We start from the raw sequence: 25,387 nt of genomic DNA, 5'->3' as shown, positions 1-25,387 counted from the left end.
TAGCATAAGATGTTTTCTTTCTTTATCTTGTCTTCCCATTACTTATGAATATTTTTAGTCCATTATCTTTATTAACTTGTCAAAATTGGACCAAATTTTCTGTGATGTTACAGCTGTGAACCAATGGTTCGCACCCCGACATTACGCCATAGATTAGGATGACAGATTGGTATCAGAGTCAAAGGTTATAAAATAGGTTGTTAGAAAAGTCCTAGTAATATGCTCAAGACCCTATACGTGCTTATCTGATAACCTTATGTGTTCTATTTTAATGTGTTTACAACTTATTTAATTATTTGTTATTTATTATTTTAAATCATGTACACACACAAACTCTAAGGCCACACCTCATTCTCAAAAATATTTCATTAAATTAGTAGATTTTATTTATTTCAGAAAATTCCGTAAGAATTCCATTGGATGGTTTTGTAGTTTATGTTCGGGGCAAAATTCATTCTTCATTGCTTCTTTGAGATAATCCCAAGGCATTGCCATAGTGAACTCGGTTCCTTGGATGGTTTTGAAAGTGTTCCACAAGTGAGAGCCCGCTCTTCGAAAACGCTCGAGGTGAATTTAGTCCTTTTGTTGCTCGAACATTCGCAATGGATGAATGCGTTCTTGTAACGTCCGTTAATTTCCGGTAAAATGTTTAACCTTGTAGTGTTGTGTGCACCTTTCGGGCTTGACTCGGCATTCTCCCGGGAGCTCCTTGCCATCCTCGTAAGCTTATCATACTTAACTTTTCTTAAAAGTTCAGCCATTGATAAAGTGGAGGGACTAGAATGTATTATTGTTATTACATTATACAAAAAATAATAATTAACCCTAACCCCACCTTGGTCTGATCGGCGCAACCCCCACCCCCTTCTCTCCTCGTTTTGTGTGCAATCAGCCACCGTCTAGCCTCTGAAAGTGCAATTCCAGGTCGGTACTAAAGTCCTACAACTCTTTTTCACCTTAATTCATCCATATGGCGCGTTTATTCGCCGAAATTCGGTTGTTTTTAGGCTTGTCGGGTGGCTGTCCAATTGAGTAGTTCCTGGGCTGTTTTGGCTAAGGTTTTTGCACCAAAAGCTTCCTAGGTATGTCTAGTATAACATACTTTAAAATCATGTTCATTGGTGTTCGTTTGATTGGTCAACTAGTTGTAGTTTGAATGTTAGTGTTCGGTTGACTAGAATTGTAGTTTGATGCGTTTAACGCGAGGGTTGAAGTGATTAACGACCAATTTAGCTCGGGGGAACTTGGGTTGATGTAAGGGCTGTTGAAAAATCATTTTTATAAGTTATGGGGCTGAATTGGTTGTCGGTTACTCAAACGGGTCGGTACAACGCGCAATTGCGTTTATTGATAGTTGATGCGTTGTACTTGCGAGTTACCGACCCATTTGACTCGTGTAGAGTCGTGTGGACTTGTTGGGTGTGAATTTATCACATTGGGTCCACACGGGGTTGAGTTGGATGTTAATTGCCTAAACGAATCTTAAACGCGCGTGTTAGATCACCTAGTGCTTCCGAGGGTAATTTGGGAATTCTTTATTCCCGGGAGTATCTAACGGCCGTGTTGGTAAATGTAAGGCCCCGGGGGCTGTTATGATTGATTTTGATGAGGTCAAGGATTTAGGTAACTCGAACCATGTTAGGACGCCTCGTAGGATAAACAAGTCGGTATGGTTTAGTTAGTAATCTTTGTGTGCAATTCGACAGGCTTGTGATTTGTGGATTGGCTTTGAGGTTCTCTAATTCGTTGGTATTTGCGTGACTCGTGTCAGGTGAGTTCATGATTCCCCTTTTACTCTTTTTACGTTTTGGGCTAGCATGCACACCATATTACAGTTTTATCCGACTATACTCGTTTAAACTAATTAGATGGTTTTATATGGCTTTACTTGTGTTTGTGGGTTCATGAAAATATGTGTGAATTATACTCTATGCCCTGGAATATTTAAGGCTCGTTTATGGTTATATATTTTATAAGGTTATAAACATTACTTATGGTCTAGACTCAAGGATGAAGGCTTACTCGTATTGTAGTATGTCATGAGATGATATTTATGAATGTGTATGCCGGTGTTACTTTATGACCCTAGGCTTACTTTCATGATGGTATGTTTGGAATGTTATATATATATATATAAGTATATATACATATATATACAAGCGTGTTTATGCATGCGTTACTTTGTGGCCGATAATTGGCGATGTTAATTAGTCGTTTTCGACTAAGGATGTTGCGTATGCCTACTTTGTGTTTGCATACGGATGGATGGTGATCGTGGCCGGGCTAAACTATACTACTCAAGTTCTTAAATCCTGTGGCGGGCCCTGAAAAGCCCGTGAGGGGGGAGGCTCGTGTGGCATGATCATCATCGGATGTTACGTGTTTGGGTTGTACGTGTGCTCGACCCTGGGTTAAATCAATGAGAGACCTTCATTTAAAAATCAAGCAATCTGGTGGCTTCCATAAAATGGGGGAGCGACCACATCGCGACACATAGGATTTTAGAGTCTTCGTTTATATATATTATAGATATAGATATAGATTATTATTATTATTATTATTATTATTATTATTATTGTTATTTATTATTACTACTACTAGTACTGCCATTTATTAAAATTATTTTATTTATTTATCATCCTTCTTTTAATTTATTATTATTTTTTTTTATTTTTTTCGTTAATGCTAAACAATACATTTTTCTAATATTCTATTTTATACTTTATTTGTTTTTCTACTATTATGTTGTTTGTTTTGGAGTCAGGGTTTCTTGGAAGCAGTCTTTCTATTCCTAGGGATAAATGTAAGGTTTACTTACATCTCACCCTTCTTAAATCCTACTAATAGTTTTTGCTATACGTGGGATTCATTGTTATGGTTGTTGTTATCTATTTTTTATATGAAAATGTTGCTGTCATTGAATAGTGAAACCCCACTAAAGATCCCGTTTGATAAATAAAAATAAAATGTTGTGGTAAACTCTATATTCTCATAAAGACGTTTTGTAAAATGATAATAACTATTTTTGATGGATACGACAATAAAAAACATGTGATTAATGAACGAATAAGGTAAAGTAAACCTGTTAACATCAATCGAAAACTTTTTCTATATTTTTATATATTATGGCTCAACTTTTGATGACGAGGAGTCTTATGTTCCTCATTGCACCGGGTCATGCCCTTTTTATCCCACGTTGTTATCTACCACATCGTTGAAGAAATAACAGACCTCCTAACCCTAAACGTTAATAAGTTTTCGAACATACTATAAAATTGCCATACCAATATAAATAATTACAACCAAAAACGCTTTTGTGATTTGAGTAAATTGAGTGTGATAGTAAATTTTGATTTTTCAGTTTTAAATATTCAGAGAAAAAAAAGAGAAAAAGAAAAAAAAAAGACTAGTGACGTGGCATGTAACCATAAACCCTAAAAACGAAACCCCACTACCAAGTTTATATAATAAACGGACTCACTCACAATCACCGCCGACTTCAAAACCCTAGCACTCATTCTTCAAACCCTAATTGCTCTCTGATTCAATCATGTCTTCTGACGATGAAAAAGTTGAAGAGAAGGAGTTGGATCTCTCTTCTCCGGAAGTAGTTACCAAGTACAAATTAGCAGCCGAGATTCTTAACAGTAAGCAACCATTATTAATATTAATAATATTATTATGGTTAACCCTTGTTTGTCTAATTTTTATTTTTTACAGAGGCCCTTCAATTGGTTTTGTCAGAATGCAAACCCAAAGCCAAGATTGTTGATATATGTGAAAAAGGAGACTCCTTTATCAGAGAGTATGCTTTCTTGATTATTATTATTTTTTTCTTTTTTTAATAAAAATATTGGTAATTTGTGATTTTGATTGCAGGCAAACTGGGAGTATGTACAAGAATGTTAAGAAGAAGATTGAAAGAGGGGTTGCATTCCCAACATGTGTGTCTGTCAACAACACTGTCTGTCATTACTCTCCACTTGCCAGTGATGAAACTGTGTTGGAAGAAGGTGACATTTTGAAAATGTAAGTGTGTTTTTTGTGATTCAAGTTTGATTATGGGTGTCAGTTAGTGATGGTTTTTGTTGGGCTGCAGTGATATGGGGTGTCATATAGATGGGTTCATTGCTGTGGTGGCACACACTCATGTGCTTCAACAAGGGCCTGTTACTGGTAGAGCAGCTGATGTGATTGCAGCTGCTAATACTGCTGCTGAGGTTGCTTTAAGACTTGTTAAGCCTGGGAAGAAGGTAATTATGGTTTACAGTTTAGAATTTTAAACATTTTGAGATGATTTTTAAATGGTTTACAGTCTCTTTGGCATTGCTAGTTTAAGTTATTCTTGGGCTATATTAAACAAAAATGAACCATTTTCACTTTTTTGTTTTTTTCGCCTTTTTTTAACTGTTTTGCTGTCATCTGAACTTGCATATATTTTAGAGGGAGTTTTACTTGTATAAACAGTTTGGTACTACATTTGTTTACTCTATTTGTTGATTGGGATTTTTGAACTTATTTGTTATATGTATGTTTGTGATTTACTGGTTTAGATTAGGCAACTTTGCTGAGGTGATCACTTTTTTTTCTTGATTTCCTCTTTTTCCCTGTTGCCAATAACAACTTCGGCTTGTTCTCAGGTTTTCTTAACATTCAACCACACAGTTGGTTGAGTGTGCTCTATGTGAGCCTATAATAATATTTGAAGGGTATTTTACTTGTATAGCCATTTGACATTATGTTTTGATTGTATATTGTGTGACCTAAGTGTTTTTGGAGGATAACCTTGCCGAGGTTATCACATCTTTCTTGATTTCCTCTTTTTCCCTGTTGCCTATATTGCTCTGGCTTGGTCTTGGGTTTGCTTAATATTCAACCACATAATTGGTTGAATGTGCCCCTTGTGAGCCTATATAGTATTAACTAGTTTGGTACTGTATTCATCATTTCTTTCACTTTTTGAGCCTATGTGTCGATGAAAGTATGCCGTGACATAGTGTTCACATGAGGCAGCTTTGCCGAGGTGGTCACTTGTTTTTTGATCTCCTCTTTTTCCCTGTTGCCTATATCTTTTTTGGCTTAATCTCGTATTTTTTCACATTCAGCTACACAGTTGGTTGAGTGTGCTTCCTGTGAGCCTATATTTTATAGTATAATGCTCATTTTTATTTTCCTCTTTTTTGACACTCTTTTATTGATATTGTTTTGTTTTGTTGATGATACTATTTTTGGTGAGTGAAATGTGATCTTTCTAAATGATGATGTTTATGAACGAGCTATGGAGTTTCTCCAATGATGCTTTTAATAGTCATAGTTACACTGATGGAAAATCATGTTTAGTATAGTTAAAGCATTATGATTGACATAACCTGTCTTCATACGCCTCTCTTGACACGTTTGTTGTTTAACTTTTGTTGATTTTTTTCTAGTGATTTGTAATGTGATCTTTCTAAATGATGATGCTTTTCAATAGGCTATGGAGTTACTCCAATGATGCTTCTAATTGTCATAGTTACACTGATAGAAAGTCATGCGCAGCATAATTTTGTCTTTATGATGAATATATTATTTTAATTCCTATTATCCGCTTTTAAGTCATCATACTAATTGCAGTTTGGTCTTTTTGACCCTTTTGTTTTTTTTGTTTTGTTAATGATGCTTTTTTGGGTGAGTTGAAACATGATCTTTCTAAATGATGATGCTTTTTAGTGAGCTATGGAGTAACTCCCATGATGCTTATTATTTGTCATAGTTACACTGATAGAAAGTCATGTTCAATATAGTTATAACATCTTGATCCATACAGCTTTTCTCTAAATGATGAATACTTATAAAAACTATGGATGAATATTCTAAATGTTTTTTGTCATAGTTACTCTGATAGATGCTTTATTCTGGCTTTAAAAGCATACTTGTCGTAGTTATTGTTATGGTGACACATCAATTCATTTCCAAGATATATTTGTTGTTTCAGAACCAAGAGGTTACCGAAGCCATACAGAAGGTTGCTGCTGCATATGACTGCAAAATTGTGGAAGGCGTTCTTACTCATCAATTGAAACAATTTGTGATCGATGGGAACAAAGTTGTGTTGAGTGTTTCAAACCCTGAAACCCGAGTCGATGATGCTGAGTTTGAGGAAAACGAGGTTTATGCAATTGATATAGTCACCAGCACAGGAGATGGCAAGGTAAAAACCAATTTTTATTTTCTATAACATTATGTTTTTTTCTTTATATAGTTAAGCCATTAGTTAAGCTATCACTAATGGTTTCTTGATTATTCTGCAGCCAAAGTTGTTGGATGAAAAACAGACAACAATATATAAAAGAGCAGTTGATAAAAGTTATCACTTGAAGATGAAAGCATCTCGCTATATATTCAGTGAGATCAGTCAAAATTTCCCAATCATGCCATTCTCAGCCAGGTATATTTTTAATATATGTGCAACTTGTATTTTATTTATTTCTTTGTTTGTTTATGTATTATAATTTGAAATCATCTGTTTGGTAACAGAGCTTTGGAAGAGAAGCGTGCTCGATTAGGATTAGTGGAATGTGTTAACCATGAGCTTTTGCAGCCATACCCCGTTCTTCATGAAAAGCCTGGTAATTGACTGTTTCAGTTTGCATGGCACATTCTATTGCTAATTGCAGTAGACTAAATGTGGGCGGTGTGCAGGTGACTTTGTGGCTCATATCAAGTTCACGGTTCTTCTTATGCCAAATGGTTCAGACCGCATAACATCTCATGCCCTTCAAGAGTTGCAGCCAACTAAAACCGTCGATGACCCTGAGATCAAAGGGTGGTTATCTCTTCCTGTGAAGTCCAAAAAGAAAGGAGGTGGCAAGAAGAAGAAAGGTGAGTTGGCATGTGTATTTAGTTTATGTAATGGGCTGATTTAGACTATGTTGTATTATACACTAAAAAGTCACTAGTTTTTATAGAAAAATTCACTGAACTTTATGTTATAAACCCTAAACCTAATTTTATTATATTAAAAATATCTCAAACTTAGTTTTGATTTTACAAAATTAATGGCTTATATGGTAAAGATCCTTTTTCATTTGTAAATATGTTGACGCTTTATCAAAAACTTAACAGGTTATCATTTGATATACATATATTAAACTAGTGACTTATTAAACTAAGTTTGATATGCCAAAATTGAGTTGTAAATTGTTTTTTTCCGTTATTAAATTCTACGGGGCATAGTCGGTTAAAAAGTGTTATTTTGTAACAAAGTTAACGTTGGGTTTTGTGATGACAGGGAAGGGTGCTGAAAAGGTTGAAGGAACGGAAGATGCAACAAATGGTGGAACTGGCGCCTAAGGATGGATGGGATGTATGGGAGAGTTTGAAATGCAATTTTGGTTGAATCAAATTGTTTGTTGTCTAAAAGCATGTACACATTTGATTCATAACCTGTCTGATATATAATTTGCTTCTTAGATTAAATAACCGGTTTATGGTTTTATAGTTTTTCACTATCTGCTCTCTACTTTATTTAACGTCCCCAAATTTTTTGACAAAAAATATGCATTTCTTTTACAACTCTTTAATAATAAAATATGTAACAAGTTACATATATTGCATCTTTTAGCTTTTGCTTTGAAGCAACTTTCAACAATTGTTGACCAACAACTACTAACTATTCAGTCTTTTTTTCATTAAAAGGCGTCTATCGTAGTGGTAGCGATGTCTCTCTTAAACAGACAACACTTGCTGTACGTAAGGCACCCAACCAAAGTGGTGATGGCAGCAAAATTATCAAAGCCAATGTAGCGAACTTTTAAAGCATAGGGACAAAATCTTAATGAAACCAAAGCCAAGTAAAGAGATCAATTTATTAATAAGAAAAAGAAATGAACAGAGACTGGATTGATTAATCCTGGGTTGCTGCAAACAATGTTTCAATTGATGATGTAAAAAGAGAATTCTTGGTCCAGTTCTCCACCTTAAAGACACTTCATTTCTGGTTCTTCGGAATAATCAAGTTCTCCCTTCATTGATCTGGGGGAAGGGAAAAGAAACTTATTCGGAAACTGGTTTTAGCCTATTTCTTTCGAGTTATGTACTAACTTTAATATGATTTACAGAAACAATTGTAATTCAGTAATAGTCTAACTTTCTAAAAAATCTTAGATATGATCCAAGAATATAATTTTAAAAACTATAGTAATTCAGTAATAGATTAATGCTTAATGTCTAAAAAGGAGGATTTTGTAACTTATGACAAGTCATAAGGGGGTAAAAATAAGGAATCCCAAACTTGTAAAACTTAGACCTACATAACACAATTTAAACATAAAGTCAATAATTTATCAGAGGTTTTGACATCAACATAACAAAATATAAAGATCCAACCATACAACTCAAACCACCATCATCCAAATAAAAACCTTAAGCCTCTGCAGCAGGCTGGGTAACACCATACTTAACCAACATCTTACTCAAAGCATCCGGTGCGCACACCTCATACTTAACCTTCCCAGATGAAGTCAAATAAACTTCAGCCAGCTCAAGCTTATCAGAACTAAGGCTCGTACTGTCCATCGTCTTGCTAAGAACCTTAAGTGCCAGCTGGACCGCCTCTTCACGACTAATATCATCCTTATAGTCCTGTTTCAGCATCGACTGAGCGGCCTGATTATTAGCACCAATAGCCGCCGCCTTCCACCCACCATAGTTCCCACTCGGGTCACTCATGTAAAGCTGAAACCCGTAGTTCTTATCCCACCCAGCAAACAAAAACGAGACCCCAAAAGGGCGGAGCCCACCAAACTGAGTGTAGCCCTGTTTGGTGTCACAGAGTGACTGAACCAACTGTTCAACGGGCATGGGCTCTTGGTAAGAAAAGGTGTAGCGTTGGGCTTGGACTCGGGCCGTGTTGATGAGGATGTTGGCGTCTGACATAATACCGGCTACAGCACATGCGATGTGGTCATCAATTTTGTACATTTTTTCGGTTGAGGTTGAGGTTTGAAGGAGCTTTGAAGTGACTTTCTTTTCACCAACCAAGACTACACCATCTTTTGAGAGGATCCCGATGGCAGACCCTGCGTTTCCAATAGCTTCCATTGCATACTCGACCTGGTAGAGACGGCCCTCAGGGGAGAAGATTGTTGTTCGGCTGTCGTACCTTCTCGACATCTGTTATTTAGCATTGCCATAAAAAAGTTAAAGCGGTTTCACTAATCAAGAAACAGATAGTTAGAATTTAGAAACAATGCAAAAGCATAACAAAGTTGAGGGATATAACTAAAGGCGACCAAATGGGCAGTTGGGTAACAAGCATGGTTGTAAAACTCCCGACGAGGCACCGAGTACTCGCCGAGTAATCGCTACAAGGTATGGTGCCGAGGCGACTTTCTTTAACTCCGCCTAGTTACTCGAAATCGATAAAAAATGGTCAACCTCCGCCACAATTGGATCTAGTCGGTCAACTCAAACATATTTTAACTTTAAAAAATTAAACATAATTCATATTTTTATAACATTAAAGATTGACTGTCATTTTTTCAATTAATGATTTTCAAATTTTAGATGCTTTAGTATTTAAAGATGTATCTTTTTTACTTATATTGATATTCACGTATTTTGTTATAAATATTAGTAGATTTATGATACTTGCCATATATATAAGTTCCCAAAAATAAGTTTCTTTATAATTTACCATGTCCGAGTACTCCCCGAGTACTCTCCGCATAAACCGAGTACTCGCAAGTCGCAACTCCCTAGTCGACCGCCCTGGGAGCGCCTAGCGACTTTTGCAACCATGGTAACAAGTTAGGGGTCAAACTGGTAATTATTTTGTATGGGCCGAATTGACCCGAAGCACTTAGTCCAAATCTTTTTACATTCTTTTATAAACAGTTAAGTATGTCTATTACACGTTACAAAACCTCATAGTTCCAATAAATAAGCTTTGAAGTCCGGATGCCATTTCCTTGTACTTTTGAATTTACCATATTTGCTTATAAAGCACTACCAAGCCATCATAAGTAAACAGGTAAAAATCAACACATCTAGCTTTAACAATATCAATGAAGGAATTAGTGATGTAACCCAAAGCAAATTTCAATTTAAGATCCTAAGTCATAAGTTTTTCATTTCATAAGATCACTCTTTTCTCTAGAAGCTTTTTGCAATTCTTACAAGTTTTAATAAGGAATATATGCATTTAGATTAATAAGGCATCTGCACCTGACATATTATAGAAATACCTTCGTGTGCAAAATGCCTTAAAACAAGATATGGGCCACATCAGTCACAAGGAAGCCACACGACACATAAACATATAACTCGGGCATGCAGTAAAATTGATCTAGTTTCCATGTTCCAGTTTATTCACAACTGCCCACAACAGGAATGGTCACTGAACCATAAAATCAAATATTAACAATAACGCTAGAGAAAATGACATCGTTCTTCAGTCATCATCTTTCTCAAGAGTTTAGAGAAATGAACCCCAGCTCATGTGAAACTAGTTTTAACAAACTCTTGGTCAGGAGACTAATCTTATTGGCATGTGCCATCAACCATTAACATATGTTTTGTTTCGATTCGCCTATAAAAGTGGTTGGTCAGCTACAGAGCCAGTACTCTGGTATTAGCTACATAAACAAAACCTACATCACAGGCTCTATTTGCTCAATGAAAAACATATTCTACATAAAGTTTCTGAACTTGCTAGCATTGACAGGAAAATAAAGACAAGCCTATATTCAACACGTCCCGGAAACAACTAACTAGCTCATTAAGTCATTTTAGTGTAAGTAAAATCTGCAGGTACTGATAACTTTCAAGCAGCAGCCTCAGACACTTTACAACCAAATAAATAAATAGCAGTCAAACACCAAATATTCATACAAACAACCTCCAGAGAGTTAACATATATCATGATTAAATCCATCTTCAGAAGTATTCATTATTATTATTAGGTTCAGAAGCTAATTCACACAACATAATAATAATAATAATAATAATACAAGAAGGAAGGTTAATCCTGCCAGAAATTAGAGTTATACATTGCAAACCTAAACAAGAGATTCGAAATTAGGGTTCGAAGAAGCAAATGTAAGCTAACTAATTGGATGGATATATAAATACAGACCTTGATGAGATGAGGAAGACACAAATGTCAGATTGAATTGAAACTGGCGAGCTGAATGAATCGAGAGGAGAGCAGTGGTTATGATATTGATCTTATACCCATACTCCCTTGGGACTTTCACTTTAATTGTGCCCCAAGCTTCCTTCTTATTTTTCTTTTCAGAAACTACCTTCAACTTTCATTCTTTTTCATTTATGTCGTTATTTACAGCCATTCTAGGCTTTTTATACCTCTCTTACTATACTATAAAATAAAAACTTTTACTTCTTGGCAGAGATCGAATTGGTTCATGGAAAACTTAAACCATGGAATTGTAAAGTTTGAATTACGCCATGCTGTTTTGGTTTATTACGTAGTCACATAAGATTGGTCAGACGAATTGAAAACTGACTACATGACATGCCCTATTGAGTCTAGATGAACCATCCATGTATCAGTCAGACCGAGTTTTAATTTTTTCATCTAAATCTTATTTTTGGTTTATTCACTACTCCAATCTCGATATTTTTAATAACTTTTAAAAAGATGTTTCATTCACATTGTGAATCAACACCAAAAATAAAGGCATCATCCTGTTTTGAACCCCGTTCAAATGATTAATTATTGGCTAAATAATAATATGTTTATAAAATGAGGTTATCATGTAAACTAAGGTTGTGTTTGTTTTTGCTTAAAACATCTACAGGAGGCTTATGTCTGTGGGCGCGCAGACATAAGCTTCTGAAGACTGTTTGTTTTCTTTTTTAAATAAGATCTGCAAACTGCTTTTATGGTCTTAAAAAAGAAGCTATTGTTCAACTTCTTCACACATCTTCACACTTCTTAACATCCTATCAACACCCAATGTCCAACACCATCACCACCCATCATGCACCGCCACCACCACCGTCCACCACCACCCACCGTCCGCCACCACCACCACCCACCACCACCGTCCACCACCACCACCCACCGTCCGCCGCCACCACCATCCATCATCGCCACCACCCACCGCCCACTACCACCACCCACCACCACCACCACCATCCACCACCACTACCGTCCTTCACCACCACCACCACCCACCCGTCGGCCACAACCATCATCCACCACCATCACCCACCGTCCGCCACCACCACCTACCATCCACCACCAACACCATCCACCACCACCACCACCCACCCCGTCGGCCATAACCATCGTCCACTACCACCACCCACCGTCCGCCACCACCACTTGATTTTAATACTGGTGTGCGTTAAAATTTATTAGAAACCCATAGGGTGTCTTCTTGAAAAGGGTCAGGGGTCATGTTCGGGTTTTCTTTTAAGTGTCTATTTTACGATCCCAGTCCATAACTAAATATTTTCCCGGTTAATTCATAACTGAAATTTAGGGGATTCTAGCATAGGTAGTTTTCTCATCATTGTCTTATTTTAAATAAACAAACTTTTGCTTTCGTTTAAATTACTTGTTGTTTTTAATTAGTTTTTAATTATGGTATTAAATTAGTATTTTAAATAAAACCCCCCAAACAAATATAAATTAATAAGTCGTGTTTGTAGTCGAGTCTAATTAGCTAATAAACGTAATTTAAAGAGTCTCGTGGGTTCGATATCCGGACTTACTTAGCTTTACTAGAGTCGATCGGTTCACTTGCCGGTTAGTAGTTTAGTCGAGTTTTAGAGAGTCTAGAGTATTACTTAGTGTTTATTTTTAGTTAAATTAGTTAATAGTTATTAAACTACTTTTAGCACATCAAGTTTTTGGCGCCGTTGCCAGAGATTCTTGACGATTGCGTTATTAGATTTGATTAGACTTGCCTGCTATATACGCTATTTGGTTTATTTATTGCTTTGAGTCGTAGGTGTCTAATTTTAAGTGTTAGTTATTTTATTCTATTTTCAGTTTTTTATTTTTGAGTCTTTTATTAGAGTCTACCAATTTTGTTTTGCGTGTTTTTCAGGTACATGCCACATCTTCGTTCGCAAGGACCGCCGTTGAATTGTTCGGACCTACACCGTTGAAGTCCGAGGCAAGTTCGTCTGAAAAGCAACCGATCACCATAGATACTTCACCGAAATCATCACCCACAAATTCACCACCACCAAGTCCTAGACCCGTTCCAATGGCCGAGAATAACCGCACCGTGTACTAGCAAGCTTTTGAAGGGTTCCATGGAGATCACTCACCCATTGTCGCCCCCGACATTAATAACCCTAACTCGTGACAGATCCCATCCTATATCATGAACAACATCACCAATCACCACCAGTTCCATGGCCGTGAAGATGAAGATGCACCGGCACACATCAACCGTCCGACCTGTGTGTTCAAAACGTTCAATTTGCAAGGTTCTAATCAGGATGCAATCTTCCTTCACTTGTTCCCATTTACACTTTTAGGTCGTGCCGCTACGTGGCTCGATTCGCAACCTGCTGGAACATTCACCACATGGGAGGCGCTTCGCAATGCATTCCTCAAGAAGTACTTTCCACCTGCTAAGGCCTCTCGCCTCCGTGATCAGATCCACTCCTTCCACATGAAGTCGGATGAGCCATAATACCAAGCTTGGGAACGTTTTCAGAATCTGTTGTCCCGTTGTTCGCAACATGGTCTCACACCTTGGGCCCTTGTTGAGAAGTTTTACAATGGGCTTATGTAACATTCGTTACTTTTCTAACCCGAAACCTAACCCATTTTGAATTTTCGCTTTTGTTTATATATATATATGTTTATATATATGTATATATATATGTTATAATGTTATTAATTAATTTTCGTTGCATGTATTTTTTTTTGTGTCATTCGTCATCTTTATTTATGTGAATTCATACTCGCATTCGTTACACCAACTTGTTTTGTCGTTTCATTTTATTCGTACTTAACGTTTATCAATCGCTCGCTTTTCTTTTCGTTTTGATAAGTTACGAAACTCTGAGATTTTAAGTCTTTATATAAACGACTCACAAACTATTCGGGTATAATATGAAAAATATCCAAGTTTATAACTTTTATTAACATTTAACATGTCTCAAAGTTTAAGGTCCAATAAGTAACTATAATTTAATTCTTGTTTTAAAACTAAAATGAAACTAGAGGGGCCTAAGTGCAATATTATTTAAATTATGATAATATCACTAAAATGTCACCATCTACTTCACGCTTTTCCGTCACGAAGGTCCGGCCGCTGGAATCGGCGCCGGCGAGACCCAAACCACCATTAAACGCCTATTTGAACTCGATTAGTTATTTTAGCGGCTAACAAAAAGGTTAATTGCTTTATAACATCTTGTAATCACCGTAAAATCCGTAATTACCGCCGGGTATTACGCCGCAATCAAATCAATAGAATTAACTCGTTTTTGACCCAATTGCCAGTATAGATAGGACGTTTCTAACGAGCTTAAACTCACACCAAACATCAATTAACACAATATTGTTCGTATAATCCGAAGCCAAGAAAATCCAATCAAAATTCCGGCCGTCCATCATTCTCGTTCACTCCGGCGTCTCTCGAGGTAATAGTTATATGTTTTTTTTTATATCGCGATCAACAGATTAAACAAACCCCTAAGTCAATCTAAACAAACATGGAACAGATTAAGAGTATTAGATAGCTAGGGTTTTGAGGTTGAAGATGATAATCAGTTAGTGTTTTTATATTATAAAACTCATTCTAAAAACAAATATGTTGTCTGGATCAGTTGGTTAATGCTTGAGAGTTATAACAAAAGGACCTGGGTTTCAGTTGGTTAATGCTCGGGTTCTAAACCCGGGTCAGGCCATGTGTAGTATGCAACTTTTTTTTAACAGTTTGTTTATCTTTATAATTAATTATTTAAAAATCATTTAAATCTTTTAAAAATCATTATAAATCAAATAAAATTATTTTAACTGAAATAAAATTTATTTATAAAGTTTATTATTTTCAACTTAAACCCCAACTATTTCATACCCGTTAAAACTTCGTCAAACCCGTTAAACATAATATTTTATTCGTTCTATTAAACATATTATTTGTTCGTTCCATTAAAATCTATATACGCTAAGTAACCATATTAGGAATAATATTAGACCGATAAAATTCGTAAATAGTAAAGTTCCCTTATTATAAATACATTATTAATTAAATGGTATTAACATAATTTAAACCATTAAAATTAAGGTTATATTCCGTTACGTTAAATTCTTTAACTTTATAATCCGTTAAACCGTTAAAAGTTAGTCTATAAATTCGTTAACAATAATTCATTAGCCTTTAAACCGTTAAAACTATAAATCCGTTAAGCTTAAAAATAATATTATATTATGCCCTCAAATGCTAATAAAATATATTCCCAACAAGTGATTAACTCGCATTATCCCGTTAGTTAGTCTTTAAATATTCATATATATTTTATTTATAGTTCGAGAAGTTCAATTGTTTTAGATTCCGTAACGTACTTTCGGTTGCTTCGATTTTTATTGCAATGTTGATCTTCAATTTCAAGGGGAGTTTTCACAACCCCTTTTTAAACGCTTTCATATTTTGGGGTGGTATATGTATTTATTATCAAACTTCAAGATTAACAACTTTGCTTACAAACTACAATTCTTATCATGGACTTGTATGCTTACTTGCTTATTTGTTATATACGTGGATTTCAAGTGGTTGCCTCAATAAGTATGATCATACGCCCCCCTTTGCACTCAGGTCCATTTGTATCGAGTGAAAAAGGGACCTCATATCCGAGTACGTTGGTAGCCCCAACTGGAAAGGACCTTCGTTTGTTCTTTACACTCAGGTCCATTGCATCGAGTGTAAATAACCCTTACTTGCGCATTTTACGAGTTCATGGAATTGTATGGTTTTTACGTAGTATATCAAACTGTGGAAATCTCACCAGCTATATTTATAGCTGACCGTATTTATACATATGTTACAGGTGTAAAGATACGAGGATGAAAGTTAGAAGACACATAGCATGCCTATAGGATATTCAAAGAACAAATTATCACCTGTTTATTTATTTGTTACAACTTTTATTATTTGATAAACTTGTGTTACATGAAGATTTAAATGAAATAATGTTATTATGGTCACCTAATAGTGTGACGTGTGTTTGAGCAATCTGTACGTCACACTCAGGCATTTCCGCTTTAGCGGGGGTTTTACAGCTTACTTATGAAGCTCAAGCGAGGTTTAACACAGCTGCTGGGGGTAATCTAATGGACAGGAAGAATGTGACCGAGTGTAACGAGATGTTTAAAATTTTTGCGCAATCTAAGTACGCGAAGAAGCCACAAGGCGGGAATTCCAATCCCGTCACCAGTACACCCTCATATGCTCGAGGTGTGCACCAGGTTAATTTGGATACTGGTATGGCTGCTGCTTTGGAGAATCTCACTCGAGAAATAAAAGAGTTAAAGGCTAAGGTGGATAAGTGTGAGATGTGTAGAGGTGGTCATGGTACCTTGGATTGTTCGTTGATGAATAATCAAGATGTTGATTTTGTGGCTGGTCAGAACAGGTTCCCTAATGCTTACAACAACAACAATCAGAACTGGAACAACTACAGGAATCAGAATCAGAATCAAGGTCAAAGTAACTCGAATTGGCGTGCGGCCGGTGGGCCACCTGGTTTCCAAGCTCCCTATAATCGAAATCAGGGACAGTATAACAATGATGGTTCTGATGGTCAAAGTTTGAATAATGTGCCGGATCTGAGTTAGAAGTTGGGCGAGATGATGCAGTAAATCGTTACTAGAGATCAAGCCACTCAAAAGACCTTTGCCGAGCATGATCTGCTTTTCAAGAGTCAACAATCAGCTATGCTCGACATGCAAAGGACCATTGGTGATATTGCCCGACAATTGAATGAAAGACCCCCGGGACAGTTTTCAGGTTCTACTCAACAGAATCCGGCCGCTCAAATAAAGGCAATTACTACTCGTAACGGCAGGGTTTTGGGTCCCGAGGTGCGAAAGAATGAAGTTGAAGTAGAAGATGAGGAGGTGATGGATGAAGAAATCGAGATGGAAGTACCGGGTAAAGTGCAGAACACCGCACCAGTTGCACCGCCAGTAGAGAAGAAGCCGGTTGAAATCCGGCCATCACCTTTGGTTGATCATTCTCGTATCCCGTATTCCGCTCGCGCGAAACACCAGAAATATACGCGGGAGTATGGGCACTTTCTTGATATGTTCCCACAGTTGAAGATTAATCTCCCGTTCATTGAAGCCCTCCAACACACGCCGGAGTACGCGAAGTTCTTGAAAGACCTGTTGAAGAGGAAAGATCGGTTGGGGGAGGTGTCATCGATTCCCCTCATGGGAGATTGTTTGGCGGTAGTGTTGAACCGCGTACCCGAGAAGTTGTCGGATCCGGATGTGTTTACGATTCCGTGTTTGTTTGGTAGTGATGCGATGAGCCATGCATTGGCGGATTTGGGCGCGAGTATAAATTTGATGCCGTATTCTTTGTATGAGAAGTTGGAGTTAGGCGAGCTTACACCGACTCGCATATCCTTGTCGTTGGCCGATCGTTCGGTCAAGTATCCGCGAGGTATTATCGAGAATTTGTTACTAAAGGTGGATAAGTTTGTGTTCCCGTTTGATTTTGTGGTGCTCGATATAGAGGCCGACGAGAAGGTTCCCATTATTCTTGGTTGTACGTTTTTACGAACCACGAAGGCGCTTATCGATGTGTATGATGGGAAGATCACGCTTCGGGTTGGTGATGAGAATGTTACTTATGATGTCGCGAGATCGATGAAGCATCCGAGTGATTAAGATGATTTCAGTGGTCCGTGCCACTCGGTTTATTTTATTAATTCGTTTATTGCAGGTATTGATAGTTGTTTCGATTATATTTGTGGTGCGGATCTCGTGGGAAGTAATGGGCTTATCGATTGTGATGATTTGGGTGAAGATGAGTTGTGTGAGAACGATTCGGTTTATGATGAGTTGGCTGAGATTTCAGGGTTGCCCGAGATGATAGAGGTAAATGAGATCAATTGTGAAAGTGAGGGGGGTTCTGAGGAGAAACCCACTCCGTTAGAATTGAAAGTTCTCCCGTCACACTTGGAGTACGCGTATCTTGATGAGGGCTCGAACTTGCTTGTCATTGTGTCATCTAAGTTAACGGAAAAAGAAAAGTCAAAGTTGATAGACGTGTTGAAGCTACATAAGGGGGCGATTGCATGGAGACTTTTCGATATTCAAGGTATTAGCCCCGCTTATTGCACACACCGGATTTTAATGGAAGAGGAGTAGAAACCGGTGGTGCAACCACAAAGGCGCCTTAATCCAAATATGCAAGAGGTGGTGAAGAAGGAGGTATTGAAGTTGATGGATGTCGGGATGATTTACCCGATTTCCAATTCTTTATGGGTGAGCCCGACTCAAGTTGTTCCAAAGAAAGGAGGTATGACTGTTGCGATGAATAAGAAGAATGAGCTTATCCCTTCGCACACGGTTACCGGTTGGTGTGTGTGTATTGACTAAAGGCGATTGAATGATGCCACCCGGAAGGACCACTTCCCGTTGCCGTTTATTGATCAAATGTTAGAGCGTTTGGCAGGTCAGCAGTTCTACTGTTTTCTTGACGGTTTTTTGGGTTATTTTCAAATTCCAATTGCACTAGAAGACCAAGAGAAGACGACTTTTACATGTCCGTATGGCATGTTTGCGTACCGTCGCATGCCGTTTGGACTATGCAACGCTCCGGCCACCTTTCAGCGTTGTATGGTTGCCATCTTTCAGAATATGATAGAGACGTCCATGGAGGTGTTTATGGACGATTTTTCGGTTTACGGTAATTCTTTCGATCAGTGTTTGGCTAATCTTGAGAATATGTTGAAGGGGTGTATTGAGACGAAGTTAATGCTAAATTGGGAAAAATGCCATTTTATGGTGACTGAAGGGATTGTGTTGGGACATAAGATCTCGAGAGACGGTATTGAGGTGGATCGTGCGAAGATTGATACTATAAGTAGACTTCCTCCACCGACAAATGTGAAGGCGATTAGGAGTTTCTTGGGTCATGCGGGATTTTATCGGCGATTTATCAAAGATTTTTTAATAATTACCCGCCCGATGACCTGACTCCTCGAGAAAGATGTGTCGTTTGTGTTTGATGATGAGTGTTTGAAGGCGTTCACGTATTTGAAAGAAAAGCTTGTAAGTGCTCCCATCCTTTGTTCTCCCGATTGGAGTTTACCGTTCAAGCTCATGTGTGATGCTAATAACTATTCCGTTGGAGCAGTTTTGGGGCAAAGGCGAGATAAACATTTTCACCCCATCTATTATGCTAGCAAGACATTGAATGATGCCCAAGAGAACTACACCACCACTGAGAAGGAGCTTTTAGCCGTTGTTTTTGCATTTGACAAGTTCCGCTCGTATCTCGTGCTTTCGAATACCACCGTTTTTACCGATCATGCAACCTTGCGTTTTCTCTTTCACAAGAAAGACGTGAAGCCTCGTCTTATACGGTAGATTCTTCTACTTTCCGAGTGACATCGAGATCACAGATAAGAAGGGTGCGGAAAACGTAGTGGCCGATCATCTATCACGTTTAGAAGACCCGAGGAGAGAAGAGTTGCGTGAGGAGGAGATTGGAGATACATTCCCTCACGAGTCGATTAACTTTGTTGCGGCTGAGAAGCAAGGTATGCCATGGTTCACTGATGTTGCTAATTATTTGGCTAATGGTTTTATTTTGGAGGGTATGACTACGCAACAAAAGAGGAAATTCTTTCGGGATGTGAGTCGGTATGTGTGGGATGACCCATTCTTGTTCAAGATTGGTGGTGATCGGATTCTGAGGAGATGTGTGACAAAAGAAGAAGGTTGGGTATTCTCAAGCATGCTCATGAAGGGTTGACTGGAGGTCATCATGGTGCGCATGCTACCGCGCAGAAGGTGCTTGATAGTGGGTTCTATTTGCCGACAGTTGTTAAAGATGCTGAAGAGTTTGTGAAGCTTTGTGATGCGTGCCAAAGAACAGGTAATATATCGTCCAAGAATGAGATGCCTCAAAACCCATTCAAATTCTTGAAATCTTTGATGTTTGGGGCATCGACTTCATGGGACCGTTTCCCACGTCGAATGGTAATAAGTATATTTTGGTGGCGATTGATTATGTATCGAAATGGGTGGAAGCCCAAGCGTTGGCCACGAATGATGCACGAGTTGTTGTGAGGTTTCTTAAGAAGCTGTTTACTCGTTTCGGTACTCCGAGAACTATTATTAGTGATCGGGGAACCCATTTTTGTAATACCGTCATGGAGAAGGCGTTAGCTCGTTATGGGGTTACGCATCGTACATCTACTGCTTATCACCCTCAAACAAATGGTCAAGTCGAGAATGCAAATCGAGAGGTGAAGAGAATTTTGGAGAAGATGGTTGGGGCTAGTCGGAAGGATTGGTCGGAGAAGTTAGATGATGCGTTGTGGGCATTCCGAACTGCATACAAGACTCCGTTGGGTACTACACCGTTTATACTTGTTTATGGTAAATCTTGTCATCTTCTGGTGGAGTTGGAGCATCGTGCTTATTGGACATTGAAGACAGTGAATGTTGATCTTACCGTGGCTGCAAGGAAAATGTATTTTCAGATCCATGAGTTGGAATAGCTTCGGGATGCAGCATATTCTCGATCGTTGAAAATCAAAGAAAAGAAGAAAGCGTTACACGATCGACGTTTGAAAGGAGGAAAATAGTTCAAGAAAGGCGATAAGGTAATTTTATTTAACTCTCGTTTGAAGTTGTTTGCAGGATAGTTGAAATCAAAGTGGTTGGGACCATATTTGGTGAAAGAAGTTTTCTCGTATGGAGTGGTTGAGCTGGAGAATCCGGATAATGGAACATCTTGGAAGGTGAACGGTCATCGCTTAAAGCACTATCTTGGAGGACCGGAGGAATCAATCGAGATGGAGGAAACTCCTCTCGATTCGTCGCACTAAATTGTCACACGAGGTTCTTGAGTGAAAACTCTCAAGTGTAGAGTTTGTACATTCTTTCTTATTTTTATTTCTATTTTTTTTTTGAGTCACTAACGTAGTTTTTTGGTAGTTTTTCTTTATTTTTAAGTTTTTGTAAGTTTTGAAGGAAGATAGAGAGAAGATCCCCTTGAAGTATAATGCATTCAAGTGTGGGGATGGAGCAGCAGGAGCCGTATACTTTTCTTATTATTTATTTGCTACTTTTATTCAGTTTGATTGGTTTGTCTGGTTCCATACTTTGAAAGATTAATATCCATCAGTTTGATAAGATGAATTTTTTAGATATTGTTTGTCTTATTGTCGTTTCCGTTTGTGTACGAGAGAAGGATATACCGTTTGCTGATTACGTTCGGAGTTGGAGGGCAGCTTTGGAAGAAGACTTTGACATCATATTTCATGCACATGTTATCAGCTAAGTCTTTTCCATTATCTTTCTTGCTTGTTTATTTCTATTTTTAGGTTTTTAGTTTTTTGTATTTCGACTTTATTTTTATTTTTAGTCCTTATCCTTGCATTGAGGACAATGCAAAATTTAGGTGTGGGGATAGGACATTTAAGTCATAGTTTCATAGTTATAAATTTAAAAAAAATTGAAAAATTAAAAAGTTTTGAAAATGTCCCTTGATTTTGTTTCTTTTTGGGTATCAATGGGAGATGAGGATACTTATCGGGAATCGGTTTTCCAAACTACTAATAATAAGAGATAATTAAAGAACACGCATTTAACTAGGGATGTGTCGGTAGGCTCAGCCTTGAGAATGAAAGGGCAGTTTGATAGTTGGTTTAAATCGAAAAAATATGATTTTTAGTAGGAAACATGTTAAGTCTGTATAAAATACGAGATGAAAGGTCTGCCATACTCAAGCCTCATTTTTAGTTTGATTGTAGAAAATTATGAATTTTAAAGAAATCTGAATACGCTATCATACGATGCTTGGGTAGGTTTAAACGTTAAAGTATATCGTGTAGCCTGTGAGATAAACTTAAAATTTGCACTTCTAGTTTTAGTGGTTAACACTTCATAGGCGTATGGTTTATGGCCTTAAATCCTGTATTGATGGGATGCCTCGGGTTCGGAGACCACGGGTCTTTTTACGATTGTTCATCTGGGTGTCTTCGGATATTTAAAAAATAAGAGCTTTTAAGCATAAACCCGCAATTTACTGCAATCATTACACTTACTTACATCAATTACAGTGAAGTAAAATCTTGATGATCCAGTGATCATCCCGCTGTTAGTCATACATGGTCCTCTTACTTGCGCCCCATACCAGTAAGAACAGGATCAACTAGAGACACGACGTATGTAAACCGACAGATGGAAACTTGTAAAATCACGGGTGGTAATGGGTCCGAGGTGTTGCTTGATAACGGGGGTATATCATGTAGTGGGAAACACTAGCTAGTTAGTTGAATAATTGAACTTTAATCGTATCTAATGGCTGCTTGGTATACTTTGATGTTTAAATTTAGGTGGATAAACAATATCCTTGATCGTTTTAGCTATTCATGAAAAATGTGCAACAATGTTTTTAATCTGCTATTATGAGGTCTAAGTCAAGTTAAGGTGGTTTGATCCGGTAAAATCTAAAATAAAGCGGGTCTGGACTGTGGGTTCCACTAGATTATATACATAATAATAATAGTTGGATCTTATTTGTCCCGGTAAAGACAAAGTCATGGGTTTAAGTGGACAACAATATCGGTGATCGTAGTTTTTGCGTTGTTCTAAATTTCAAGATAACCTAGATGTTTTTAAGACTGTATTTCTCAGATTCTGATCCCATTGCAATTAGATTTTTTTTTCAGGGACGAAAAAGGTTCAAGTGTGAGGATATTTTATGTGGTCTAAAATATACATAATATTATATAAATATTCCTACACTTTTAAGTGCTTTGAGCTAGGTTTTTATTTAATGTTATTATTAGTTGGCTCATATGTGGATTTTTAAAGTTCTAAGAGATAGTGAGCTAAAATTTGGGTACTTTTACTAAACTTGAGATCATGAGCTTAAATGATACGAATAAGCTACAAAAGAGAAATAATATACACTATAATTAACAATCTAAGTTTATTTAAAATTACACAACAAAACTAATAAAGAGAAAACACATTAGTATGAATTTCGTTAACTTTATCTCATGTAAAATAAGTTGATAGTTAATTGGGTATCTTTATTTATTGAATTAATATGATAAATGATTTGAATTAATATCTTTCAGGAAGTTAACGAATAAATTTAAATGGGCCATAGGTTGAAAAAGAGAAAAAATAAGGCATACATGGAAATTATCTAATGGATCTTGTGACAAAGTCGGTGGATGAGGCTGGAAACATAGGGTATTATTTAAAAAGGCCACCGCCAACAAATTGATATATAAAAAGAAAAGACAAGGCAAAAGGCAGATAGGGAGTCGTGGTCAGAAGAGGAGTCCGCAAAGCAGTAAAGAGAGAGAGAAGGAGTAAGCCTTGGTTCAACCAAATAGCGTCCGGGTTCAACACCTATTCATCCAAGAATCGTTATTATTTGATTTGAAATTATTATTTTTGTCATGAATTTATTATTTGAACTTGTTTACTTTCTTTTGTTCTTGAGTATGGTTGTTGGCTAAACCCTTAGACCGCCTAGGTTATGCTGAACCTACTTTGATGTTTTGTTTTGACTTGGGATTATTTATTGTTATGGTTTTTATGGTTTAGTAAAAGATTTACTTATATTAAATTGATGCGTATGAATGCTTAGGATTGTTTGATGAGTTTTATTCCATATCTTTCCTTGATTATTGTTTGTCATATGATAGGTTGCTATTAGGTCAATTACTTTGTGTTTTTGATTATTTTATGGTTGATTTCATGATAAGATCATAGGAATAATATTGTCAAATAAACCTAAGTGTGCTGCTAACCTAAAATCTGTAAAGTACTAGGTTATTGATAGATCTTTATTATTTAATCTTGCTAGATTTAGTTCTTCGTAAGGAGTCCGTCTAGGGTTGATTATTTATTATTGCTTATTAAGTCAATTTAATATTTTAAATTGCCTTTGATTTCCGCGCTGTAAGATAGGATTTCGTTATAAAGGAACTAGATCATAATTAATTAGGTGAACGACCGTAAGGGAACTTGATTTTTAATACTGGTGTGCGTTAAAATTTATTAGAAACCCATAGGTGTCTTCTTGAAAAGGGTCAGGAGTCATATTCGGGTTTTCTTTTAAGTGTCTATTTTACGATCTCAGTCCATAACTAAATATTTTCCCGGTTAATTCAAAACTGAAATTTAGGGGATTCTAGCCTAGGTAGTTTTCTCATCATCGTCTTATTTTAAATAAACAAACTTTTGTTTTTGTTTAAATTACTTGTTTTTTTTAATTAGTTTTTAATTATAGCATTAAATAATTATTTTAAATAAAACCCCCCAAACAAATATAAATTAATAAGTCGTGTTTGTAGTCGAGTCTAATTAGCTAATAAACGTAATTTAAAGAGTCTCGTGGGTTCGATATCCAAACTTACTTAGCTTTACTAGAGTCGATCGGTTCACTTGCCGGTTAGTAGTTTAGTCGAGTTTTAGAGAGTCTAGAGTATTACTTAGTGTTTATTTTTAGTTAAATTAGTTAATAATTATTAAACTACTTTTAGTACATCATGTTTCACCGTCTTCCTCGTTCCAAAAAAAGAAAAAAAAATGTTAAAGAATAAAGATCATTGTGTTTTTTTTATTTATTGGGATATTGGATTTTAATCCAAGTTTTGGCATTTTGGCCAACAATAATCCTAACTTAAAAAATTCCTATGTTAATCACAACTTTCATCATATTGGTCTTCACCGAGCCTTTTTTCTAATAAAGACTAACCCAGTTAGTTTTGAGGCAAAATATGTCATTTCTTCTCCAAAACTTATTTTTATTAGAACCCATGTTTATTTTTCTTCTCCAACTATGTGTACAAACGAGCCGAGCCGAGCGGAGCTTGGCTTGTTTAACTTATACAGAGCTTGAGCTTGGCTTGCTTCTTTCTTAATTTCTAAAGCTCGAGCTCAACTCGTGAGTGATTTTTTAAGCTCGAGTCCAACTCGTTTAGTATTTATTAATCAATATTTATATATTTATTAATCAATATTTATATATTTATAATTATTTTTATATATTTTTAATTATAACTTTATATAATATGTATTATTTATTTATTTTGCATAGTTATATTAATTAGTAACAATTATATAACTTTTCAATCCCTCCATAAATAGGTGGTGATGGTGTTTATGTGGTGGTGGCGGCAACTGTGGCGGTCGCAATGGTGA

The 25,387-nt window shown here is 36.8% G+C and overlaps 3 protein-coding genes across 3 annotated transcripts; 2 read left to right on the top strand and 1 right to left on the bottom strand.

Annotated features, from left to right (window-relative positions):
* The first annotated feature begins 3,550 nt into the window (after positions 1 to 3,550).
* On the top strand, positions 3,551 to 4,333 carry LOC143560993 (ERBB-3 BINDING PROTEIN 1-like). Its single transcript, XM_077049164.1, has 5 exons — positions 3,551 to 3,647; positions 3,721 to 3,805; positions 3,880 to 4,029; positions 4,100 to 4,253; positions 4,316 to 4,333. Exons 1-5 carry the CDS (start codon positions 3,551 to 3,553, stop codon positions 4,331 to 4,333), a joined length of 504 nt encoding a protein of 167 aa, XP_076905279.1.
* A 1,684-nt stretch (positions 4,334 to 6,017) lies between these two features.
* On the top strand, positions 6,018 to 7,332 carry LOC143560984 (ERBB-3 BINDING PROTEIN 1-like). The gene is made up of 6 exons (XM_077049156.1): positions 6,018 to 6,040; positions 6,097 to 6,190; positions 6,291 to 6,427; positions 6,517 to 6,608; positions 6,682 to 6,861; positions 7,271 to 7,332. Exons 1-6 carry the CDS (start codon positions 6,018 to 6,020, stop codon positions 7,330 to 7,332), a joined length of 588 nt encoding a protein of 195 aa, XP_076905271.1.
* Positions 7,333 to 8,281: 949 nt separating this feature from the next.
* Positions 8,282 to 9,188, bottom strand: LOC143561244 (proteasome subunit alpha type-4). The gene has a single exon (XM_077049378.1). The coding sequence runs from the start codon at positions 9,151 to 9,153 to the stop codon at positions 8,404 to 8,406; it is 750 nt and encodes a 249-aa protein (XP_076905493.1). The 5' UTR covers positions 9,154 to 9,188; the 3' UTR covers positions 8,282 to 8,403.
* Between the last annotated feature and the right edge of the window lie 16,199 nt (positions 9,189 to 25,387).

Source organism: Bidens hawaiensis, unplaced genomic scaffold (genome assembly GCF_021521415.1).
Source record: "Bidens hawaiensis isolate Kalapana, Puna unplaced genomic scaffold, B.hawaiensis_p1.1 tig00001143_1, whole genome shotgun sequence".
NCBI lineage: Eukaryota > Viridiplantae > Streptophyta > Magnoliopsida > Asterales > Asteraceae > Bidens > Bidens hawaiensis.
The sequence above is the reverse complement of the archived record's forward strand: the minus strand, read 5'-3'. Positions and strand labels throughout refer to the sequence as shown.